Raw genomic sequence first — 11,316 nt, 5'->3', positions numbered from 1 at the left:
ACCCTTGCATGTTCCAGGCAAACTGTCCTACTCACTCACTATTCACGATCAGGCTTGCCCTTTATCATAAGCATTCTCTACACCTGAAATGATTTTTCTTTCTTATCCATTTCTGTCTGTTATATTCATTTAAATGTCACATCTTCTATTAAATCTTTTCTGAAATCCTTTCAGATGATACATTTTCCTTAAGACTTCATAAATATTTAAAAAAAATTTAGGTTAATATCCTTTTACTAGATCATAAGTAAAGGAAAATGCTGTCTTAATCTTTCTACCTCCCATAGTGCCATATACATTGTTGGCTTTTAGTAAGTGATTGTTAAATTGAATTAAGGTCTTTTTAGGAACCAGTTACTAAAACTAGTTACTAAATTTTTCCCCAAATACTACATATCAGAAAATGAAAATGACCTTAAGCAATAATCTACTCCTATTTATTTTTCAGGTGAAAAAAAAGTACAGAAATTGAGAGTGACTAACTTGCCCAAGGTAATTTTCCAGTGAGTGGCAGAAGCTGAATTAAAACTGTTTTATCTCCTGATTTCTATTCATTTAAAAAAAATTTCCTTTGGGTATAAACTAAGTCACTTGAGGTCAAGACCTTCCCCCCCCCCCATATCATCCATAGGTGTTCAATAAATGTTTGATGGAATTCCTTGTTGACAATTCTCAGTCAGTTCTAGTAGCCATTCAAGAAAATCATCTCTAAAGTATAGAATGAATGTGATACCCAATCTGATCTATATAGTACAGTGGAAAGAATATTGACTTTGCCAAAAGATAACCTCATTTTGAATCCAGAACCTTGGTTGAGACAGTTTCCCTTATTGGGGTTTATTCCTTCCTCTGTAAAATGGGGAGGAGGTGTGATTTTGAAAAAACTTTTTGAACTTATTTGACTACTTAAATCTCTTTAAGCTCTAATTCTGTGATCTATAATCCTCTGACCTTTAAACAAACAATTAATACTTCAAATATATCAGAAATTACTACCTTAGCTTCAGAGAAATTAACCCTAATTTCTTCCATATACCTTCTATAATAGTGAGGTCAGGACAGGAAATACCTGAGTGCTAAAAATTTATGCTTAATAGTTTCCTCTTGTCTGCTTCAGATCCCCTTAAATATTTTAGATTGTAATGCAAAAGAACTCTTCAAAAACTGGAGTGTTTTTTTTAAATAATTCTATCTAATAGACCTCTATGGTATTTATCTTTTGAGAGCTGGCATTTCCTTTAAATAGAAAAAAGTATTCCAGGTATGAAGCTCAACTGATCCTAGAGCCCTCACCCCATTGCTTATTCCACCACAATTGGTGAAGTGGAAACCTAATTCACAGCAGATCCTTCCTTTTTACTAAGGAGGACCAAAGAGTAGGAGCAATTCCTCAAAAAGTGATTGATGGAGAAATTTCTTCAAAGCTGAGAGAGAAGGAGAGGGATATATTTAAGTGTCATTCAGTAATACAGTCAGGGTACTATCTTGATGATAAGAGGTCCATTCATACCTGGTATCTTTCCTACAGACATGAGTCACTCGAGACTTTTCAGGTCCTACCATTTCAATCAGATACTGACACAAGATGACCTCTCCCAAGACTCCATGCAGTTCAGCAACTTCACACCATACAGAGGTTGCAGCTATAACATAGTTATTACTCTGGGGGTATGACTTCCAGGTCCTAAAGAATAAAGAACAAAGACACACAGTTTGAGCTTTTAGTTCTCCTGGGGCATAGAAAAACAAAAGCATTGTAAATCAGTACATCAAAAATGTCAGTTCCATTCATCCAGTCAAGGATTCTGAGGCACTTAAAAATCAGTTGTGGAGATATATTAAAATATCACTCTATACTCATATCAAAAGTTAAACTTTTTCTTTAAAATCCTTTACTTAATGTAAATTTCATTTAATACTTAACTAATTTTATATTTAGCCTATAGTATCTTTTTTTTTCACAAGGCAATGAGGTTAAGTGACTTGCCTAAGGTCACACAGCTAGGTAAGTACCTGAGACCAGATTTGAACTCAAGTTCTCCTGACTCCAGGACCAATGCTCTCTATCCACTGTGCCACCTGGCTGCCCCTATAGTATCTTTCAAGATTATAAATTATATAAATTTACCGTCTGCTCAATAAAGCAAGACTTTTGTTCCCAATCTTCTTCAAGAAGGCCTCTACCTCTAATATTCCAAAATTCTGTGAATAGCTAGTATTTATATCCTCATCCTTTTACTTTCTGTACTTGCCATGATTTCATAGACATGGATCAAAGCCTTTTTCCAGCCTGAAGAAAGAATACTAATCTTATTAATTGTTTTTATGTCCAGCCAACTGTTGTTATACCCTAAGGCTTGCTTGACAAACTCCCAGCCAGAGCACTTCCCCCTCTTCTGGATTTCATTTATATGAAAAAATTTAAGCATTCACCTAAAGTTCTTTCTTCTTTCCTCCTTTTCTCACATCTCCTAGATGCCTTCTGCCATATCTTTTCCTTCCTTACATGCACAAGTGATCCTATTCCATCCTTTCCAAAAAGATTGCTTCCTATATCAACTCCTATTCCTCACTTATTTTTCATCTCTTTACCTACTGGCTACTTCCTACTACTTAAACATTCCCATGTCTCCCTATCCTGAAAAAAAAAACCATTTAGTTTTCAATTTTGTCCCATATTTCTCCTGACTTTTAAGGTTATACCTTGAAAAGACCATCTAGAATACATACCTCAATCTTTCTTCTTGTTCTCTTCTTTACAATCTGACTTTTTAAAATTTTTTTTATTCATTTAAGGCAATGGGGTTAAGTGACTTGCCCAAGGTCACACAGCTAGGCAATTATTAAGTGTCTTGAGTTCGGATTTGAACCCAGGTCCTCCTGATTCCAGGGCCAGCACTCTATCCACTGTGCCCACCTAGCTGCCCCTACAATCTGTCTTTCAACCCCATCATTTAGGCAAAACTTTTTCTCTAAAGTTACTAACGATCTCTCAATTGCAAAATCTAATGTTTTTTTTTCTCATTCTTCATCTTTACTGACCTCTCTGCCCCTTTTGACATGATTGCTCAATCACCTTCTTCTTTTTGATACCTTTTTTCCTCTAGGTTTTTATGACACTGATCCTTCCTGATCTTCCTTCTATCCATCTGATCTCTTCTCAGTCTTATTTGCTGGATCCTTATCTAAGTCATCTCCACATCCATAGTAGTTCCACAGAGCTCTGTCCTAGGCCTTCTTCTACTGTTTCATTTTGGTGATAGCATCAGCTCCTATTTATCTGATCATCAAAATATTCAGCCCTAATCTCTCTGCTAACTGCCTATTGAACATCTCAGATTAGTTGGCTGTAGGCATCTTAAACTCAACATATCCAAAAATGAACTCCCCCAAAATCAAACTTCCCTATTACAGTTGAATTACTGTGGAAGGTAACACAACTGTCATTCTCATTTCCTTATTCTTACCACCCCCATATCCAATCTGTTGTGATGTCTTGTTGATTTTACCTTGTTTCCTCTGATGCCAACACCACACTGTTGCAAGCCCTCATCACCTCATGCTTGGACTGGTGTGGAAGGCTCTCTCTGCCCCAGTCTTTCCCCAGCTCTAGTTCATCATTCACCCAGCTGTCAATGTGATTTTCCTAAAGCATAGTCACCACCTCACTTAGCAAACTCCAGGGGCTCAAAAGTTGATTCAAATATAAAATCCTCTATTTGGTATTCAGAGCCCTCCAATTCAGTGGCATTGGTCTCCTTGCTATTCCTCCCTTATGATACTTCATTGCCTTCATGGGCATTTTCATTAGCTTCATGTCCTTTTATACATAAAATACTCTCACCTCTACCTCTTAGCTTAAACCTTTCCTGGTCACTCCTAATTCCAGGGCCTTCACTTTCTTGATTATTTCCAATTTTTCCTCTATGTAACTTGTGTGTATATATATATATATATATATATATATATATATATATATATATATATATATATATATATAATTATTTTCTTCTTTGTAACCTGGCATTTAACATGGTGCCTGGCACATAATAGGCATAATCAGCACCTAATTCCTCATTACCCCTTCCCCCCAGGCACTTAATAAATCTTTAATGACTGATTGCCAACTTCATCCATTTCACAAACTTAGGGCAGGAAAGTTTTGACTGCAGTGATCCTTACCTTAGCACCACATAGTCCTGGGGAGGGAGTGGGGTCATGCTTTTCACTGTGTAGTGGTAAATATCTGCCTCCTCATTCAAGACTTCTAGGACAACAGCCTGCTGCAAAGTATGATCCCAGGACAGCTGTGCTCTAAGAATGCGTTGAAGGACAGCTTGAGGGGCAGCATGGATGTCAATGGAGGCTTTCCATAGGAGTAAGTGAGAGTTTTCTTCTACCTGTAGGCAGGCCAGGGAGAGAAAGCAGAGACAAGGTGATTTTTTGAAAGCTCATAATCAAGATTAAATCATTACAAACTTCAAACCAATAGTTAAGTTCATCTAATCTGTTCATATGCACAAATTAAAAGCTCAAATCTATATGGTTCTCTAGTTTACACAGTGCTTTTTGATTCTCACAATAACCCTGTAAAGAAGGTACTATTCCATTTTACAGATTAGATTAATAGTGTTTCTTGGAGTACCTTCCTTCTCCATGAGGAGGTCCTTAGGACAAAGACCCTTGGAAACACCAGATTTTAGCTGTCTACTGGTAACATGGGGATGGGTGTCCTGAAATTCAGCTCCCACTCCAATATTTCTTCCACCTTCCTTCTCTTCCCTATTACTAGTTTCAGAAGAGGGAGAAATGTAGCATGAAGAAAATGATAGAGCAAAAAATTCCAATTTTTGCTCATATGTTTCTGAAGACCTTCTTAGCAGCTTAGGACAATCCTTAGACTGGAGCAGTTTACCTTTTTATTGGCCACTTCCACGTTCTCCAGGCAAAAACGGCTAGCCCAGGTTCGGAACTTGTCCTTGGCATCTCGGAGAAGGTCTTGAATGGACTTCTCCAGAGATTTCAATACAATCGAATGACTGACTGGACTTTTTTCAACAACTGGGGGCTGCTGGCACCTGTTGGATTCCAAGTAACTTGTGGGCAGCTGCATGGGGTAAAGTTAAGGAAAGGCAAAGTCACTGCTATATCGTCACCACCATTACACTTTTCCATTTGCCCCCTTATTTAATTAGTACTTGGCTATTTAGATTAATTTAATTTAGATCTCCAACTAAAAAGTTATTGGTATACATATGAAGCTTTGTTATTTGTGAAATGCTTTTACAAAGATTGGTCCTCACAACAGTCCTACGAATTGTCCAAATTGGTTCTTATTGTTTTTTATCAGTGAGAAAACTCAGTAAAGGAACTCACTGGAGATCACACAGTTAGTTGGTAGAATGAGGGCAAGAATGCACGTCTGCTTCCTTAGGTGGGCTTTTTTCCTACCCCCAGGCTGCTTCTCTGGAGTAGAATGGAAGGTGAGATCCTCAAAGGTAAGGATTGTGCCATCTTACCAGACCCATTGCATCTCTATGTCAGTCTCTCAATCTGAGATATATTCTGTTCTTCTTGCTTAAGCAAAACTCATTCATTTTTCAGTTCAAGTTATGAAACCCATCTTAACCAATCTCATTCACTCAATTAACATTTATGAAGTTCTTTTTCTTTGTAATACAAAGAATAAAACAAAGTCAAGTCCTAAAGGAACTTACAGACAACTGAGGAAAAAACTTGAACTGAAAAACTTATAATACCATGGGTTAAGCCGCCACAATCACCTCTAATATAAATAGTATATTTAATATATATATATATATATATATGTCACACCAGTATTAGAATTCTTTTCATTCATTTAAGTGTTTCCCCCTCTGGACCTGATGGCTTTAGAAGACAGGAGTTCCATTATATCTCTATATTCCTCACAGGGTTTGTTTTATACTTGTTGAATTGAATTCTTGTTCCACAACTCTACTTTAAAATATTTCTTTAGGGGCAGCTGGGTAGTGCAATGGACAGAGCCCCAGCCCTGGAGTCAGGAGCACCTGAACTCAAATCCGGCCTCAGACCTTTAATAATTACCTAGCTGTGTGGCCTTGGGCAAGCCACTTAAATCCATTGCCTTGCAAAAAAAAAAAAAAGCCTAAACAAATCCCAATTCTTTAATGAATGACTCTTTATTAAAGAGATTCTTTGGTGACAATCAAGGCCCCATTCAGATGGAATGTCAGAGTCTCTGTCCCTGCCCTTTCTTCTCCACCATCCCCCAAATTTAAAAGAACAAGGCAGACACTAACTCAGACCAAGAAGGGAAATCATGTCCCCAAATTAAAAAGCTTCAGCCCATTTCAGGACAATCAAGGACACCATGGGCTGGGATAAGGGTGAAGAGATAGATTTCTGTCCATCCTTCCCTACTTTCATCACATGCTGTCTCTGAAACTCAAACAGAGCAGATATTCTTACTCCCATTTTAAAGATGACAAAACTAAGTCACAGAGATAAGAGTGGATTTGGGCTAGGACTTGATACTCCTGATTTCCAAACATAACACCTTGACATCCATCAGAGGTGTCTGACATGAGGCCCGAAACTCACTCAGATTAAAATCTAATTGCAAAATATTTAACCAAATCAAAGTATAATAGAACAAGAACTCCTGTGTATGAATGAGTATCCCCTGTTTCTGTTTTAGTTTGACCCCCTGCTTTACACCATACCTTGGTAGGCACATGCACATACAAGGAGGTCCTCTCTCCTCTCAACCCCCGATATGCCCCAGCTCTTCTGATACTGCACAAATGGTACCCTCTCCCCAAGGTCTTGGTCTTGGGATCTGAGTCCAGTTCCAGAAAAGACTTTAAGGAACAGTTCAGGGAGGGGTGGCCCCTATCCAGGGTTCAGCACATGAATGCTTAGACCTGTGCACTTAAGTAAGTCTTTAGAAAGGTAGACACCTGGGGCGGCTAGGTGGCGTAGTGGATTAAAGCACCTGCCTTGGAGTCAGCAGTACCTGGGTTCAAATCCGCTCTCAGACACTGTGTGGCCTTGGGCAAGCCACTTTAATCCCATTTGCGTTGCAAAAAACTAAAAAAACAAACAAAAAAAAAAGAAAGGTAGACACCCTGTTCTAGGCTGAGTGGTAACTGGAAGAGAATAGATTTGGTGTTTCTGAAGGTCATTTTCCTGCTAGCACTTCTTCCTGTACCTGAAAGAGCCGATGGCATTCTGCAATCATGTGTGCCAGCCCCTGGGTGGCAGCCAGGTTCTCGCTCAGGTCTCTCTGATCAGGTTTGCCTGTGTTGTATTTTCTCTGACTGGACCTGGAAGAAAACAATGAGGTGTGGAGGCCTTTAGAAAACCCCAACCAGTAGGTAACCCCAAGATACAACACTGTCTCCTAACCTTGACTCTTGTGAATAGTCTGGTTACTCTATGCTGGACTGAGGGAAAGAGCATAGAAGAGGAAGCAGGAGTTCAAGTCACCATGATTTTCCCTTGCATTAGTCATCTGCAGTTCACCAAGCCTTTACATTTACATGAAACTCTGGCATAGCAAGAGGGGAAGAGGTCTTTAAGGCATAAGGGAGTCAATAAACAGAGAAAAGTGCTTATAGAATCCTAGATTTTGAATTGTTAGGAGACATACATCTCCCTTGTTTTACAGATGACCCAAAATACCCAAAACTTAAGAGTGACTTACAAAAGGTAAATTAAATAAATGACAAGTGACAAGATTTGAACCCGGGTCCTCTATAAATCCAGCACCCTTCCCATTGCAGCCACTGCTTCTCAACCTCCCCACATATAACAGGACCTATAACTACACTCCCACAGATCTTATTTTAGAGCTGAAGGAGCTTCATGTTGGAGTTTTTGCTCCATGGACATGAAAGCAAGAGATCTTGGCAGGAACCTAGATAACAATCTCCATCAAAGCATGGAAGAACATTGAACAAAAACTCTGGTTTTTATAAGCCCATCTCTGCTCCTTTCTTCCCACATAAATGCAGTCCTTTAATTCCTCCTTCCAAAGAACAAGGCTTGTTCTGAGGCTGCCAGATTTGACTCGTGTTCATTTTTAAGCAGGTCTACTCTTTCCTTTCTGTGATGACATCATCAACTGCCTTCCAATAACATTATCTGGGAGCATTCTTCTGCCTCCTTTGCAGATAAGGACTCCACACTAGAGCCCCAGTCTAGGCTGTGGGCCCCTTTGAAGTTTGAGTACCAAAGTCAAACATTAATAAATACTTATCTGAATATAAGGTTCAGAGCCTCTTTCTTTTATAATAAGATAAAGTAAACACTCACTATTTGAAGCCATTTCCTGTGGCATGTGGATAAAAACAATCCAAGTTCTAATTCCTAGATATTCTTTCTTCACTGCTGGCCTAGCTACTCCTTCATTTCTAAATTCTACGCCAGGAAGACTGCCAGGCTTTCTGCCCCTTAATTTTTTGCTTGTTTCTGACCCCCCCCCCCCAGGGAAGTTAAAAGGAGTAGGATCCTCTATAGGATGAAGCAGAAGGTGGGATGAAAAAGTTTAGACTAGCCTGCTCTTTTCCCTAGCACTGTTTCTTTGCAGGAACATCTTAATCACTCAGGTCTTTTCTCTCACCTTTCTGGAGCCTTCCAAACTTTATGGAGACTCACCACTCATCTCTCTGATGCCTCTGGTCCTTTTAAAAAATATTTTATTTGTTTTTTCCAACTACACACAATGGGTAGTTTTTACCAATTGTTTTTGGCAAGATTTTGAGTTTTACATTTTTCTTCCGCTTTCCCTCCCTTCCCTCCTCCCTCCCCTTGACAGAAAGCAATTTGATATTGCCTCCAATCCTTTTGAGCCTTTCCTCAATTACTTTCACTCTCTGTACCTATGATGGACTCTTCACTGACCTTACTTCAAGTTTGGGATCACAGCTAGAAGAGACCTCAGAGACTATCCAGGGCAACCACTTTATTTTGAAAAACTATCAAGGCCCAGGGTATATGAGTGATTCACTCAAGGTCTCACCAGTAATAAGCATTAGAAGTGAACTCCTTTCCAGTCATCCAAAAAATTCTCTGAGGCTAGTCTAAAGGCCTATTGCCCTTTGGAGCTTGTCTCTTCCTACCCACCATGACTACCCCTTTCCTAAACTCTTATAGTACTTATTGTTTATATCACAACTGACCCTTTTCATCATGAAATGTACTGTTTTATTGTTTCTCTATATTATATATTGCTCTGAGTTCCTTATAAGATAGAGTGACTTTATCTTCTACTTCTCTTTTATCTCTGACCTTCTTAACTCAACTTCAGCAATAGGGTCATACCTATTACTTCACTATAAATTCTTTAAAAGACACATTGTTTTTATTTTTATAGATGTTCCTTTTCACTGGTCAAAATAACAACCCTTTTGTCTTCCATGGTTAATAGTTTTGTGTGCTATGATATTTTAGAAATCATCATCTGGTGATGAGGCTAAACCCCTGGTTGTAAACCTTTCCAACTTTAGCTAAGTAGATCCTTCAGCAACATACCTACAGTAGATTACTGGCCTATACGAAGTCTTTCCAGACTGATAGACTCTATCAGAACTTTACCTCTATGGCATAGCTCTCAAGAACCCAGGATTACCTCCATGCCATGATGAAGCATCAGAAGAGAACTAAAATGGAGATTTAGAACATAAGAGATGCTTTTAAAATTTTTAGCTTGCCCATGTATCAAAAAGCTACCCAATTTCTTTAGCCAGCTGTTATACTAGTTTGTTATGTGCTTATGGAAAATTCACTTCATCTTTTTGCTTCAGTTTCATAAATGCCCTAGTTTCTTTCTTCCACATTGCTAGTAAAGTTAAAATCTGTATAAGATACCACATAAAATAGAAGATTGCTATGAGCATTATTATAAAGAGTAGCACAGACCTAGTTCTTGCCCTAGGAGAATTGAAAGCCTTAGACAAAAAGTCTCACCCATTTAGATATTTAAAAATGATGATGTGGGGGTGATGATCAACCTTGATGGACTTGCTCATTCCATCAGTGCAACAATCAGGGACAATTTGGGGCTCTCTGCAATGGAGAATACCATCTGTATTCAGAGAAAGAATTGTGGAGTTTAAACAAAGACCAAAGACTATTACCTTTAACTTAGAAAAAAACCCCTCATCTTATTATGTAATTTTGCTATCTCTTATACTTTATTTTTCTTCCTTAAGGATATGATTTCTCTCTCATCACATTCAACTTAGAACAGTGTATACCACTGAAACAATGTAAAGACTAACAGACTGCCTTCTGTGGGGGTGGGGGGAGGGAAGCAAGATTAGGGGAAAATTGTAAAACTCAAATAAAAACTTTCTAAAAAAAATTTTAAAAAATTTGGATAAAATAGAAAAAAAAGCTAGTGTCTGAGGCCACAATACACATACATGATAATAATTAAAAAATAAAATAAAAATGATGATGGAGGAAGGCCAAATGGACAGATAATGCTAAAAATATCATCTCAGGAAGGATATTGTGTGTTTTGACAAATCTACTCTATCAGAATAGTCCTTTTTATCTTCTGCTGGGGTCCTTTCCAGAACCAGGTCTGCTCAAAAGTGATCCTTAGTACATATGAATCATTGCTTCAGAAGCAGAGAGCAGCCTTCAGGGTAGAGCCACTGCAAACTGGACAACAAGTTCTCTAGATGATGTCTAAATCTAAGTTTAGAATTCCAGGACTGGAAGGAGCCTCAGGTCCAACCATCTCATTTTGAGGCCCAAAGAGGTTACGTGACTTATCAAAGGATCCCTTAGTGTGGAAGTGTTCATTCATGGCCTACCTACTGAGCCGATCCATTCAGGTCAGTGTATGTTTTTTTTTTTTTTAATACTACATCATAATCCCTTTTCCCTATTCCTATTTACCTCCCTTTTCTTCTCCAGGTAAAATTTGGTCATTAACCATTGAAATAATGAACTACATTTTCTTTCAGAAACAGTTACTATAGGTCTGAGTAGAAAGAACAACTGTTTTTTTTTTCCCAAATTTTCATGACCTTGGAGTTTTTTTGTTTTTTTTTTTTTAGGTTTTTGCAAGGCAAATGGGGTTGAGTGGCTTGCCCAGGCCACACAGCTAGGTAATTATTAAGTGTCTGAGACCAATTTGAACTCAGGTACTCCTGACTCCAGGGCTGGTGCTTTATCCACTGCGCCACCTAGCTGCCCTGGGTTCACCTTCTTAAGGATAAACATCCTTGACTTCTTTAAACTATTATCATTTGCTTTGACCTCTAGACCCTTCACTTTTCTGGTTATACCCCACTGGAC

General features: G+C 38.5%; 1 protein-coding gene across 4 annotated transcripts in view; it reads right to left on the bottom strand.

Moving 5' to 3' along the window:
• LOC141506048 (rho GTPase-activating protein 7-like) overlaps positions 1-11,316 on the bottom strand; it is a 119,284-nt gene that overhangs the window by 7,729 nt on the left and 100,239 nt on the right. For all 4 annotated transcript variants that reach the window (XM_074212459.1, XM_074212462.1, XM_074212461.1 and 1 more), the window contains exons 10-13: positions 7,214-7,328; positions 4,916-5,107; positions 4,183-4,400; positions 1,511-1,684 (exon numbers count right to left, since the gene is read on the bottom strand). In XM_074212459.1, the coding sequence (XP_074068560.1) occupies positions 1,511-1,684; positions 4,183-4,400; positions 4,916-5,107; positions 7,214-7,328 (699 nt within the window). The remainder of the gene's footprint in view (positions 1-1,510; positions 1,685-4,182; positions 4,401-4,915; positions 5,108-7,213; positions 7,329-11,316) is intronic.

Source organism: Macrotis lagotis, chromosome 1 (genome assembly GCF_037893015.1).
Source record: "Macrotis lagotis isolate mMagLag1 chromosome 1, bilby.v1.9.chrom.fasta, whole genome shotgun sequence".
Lineage (NCBI taxonomy): Eukaryota > Metazoa > Chordata > Mammalia > Peramelemorphia > Peramelidae > Macrotis > Macrotis lagotis.
Note: the sequence above shows the minus strand (reverse complement) of the source record. Positions and strands in the feature narration are given on the sequence as shown.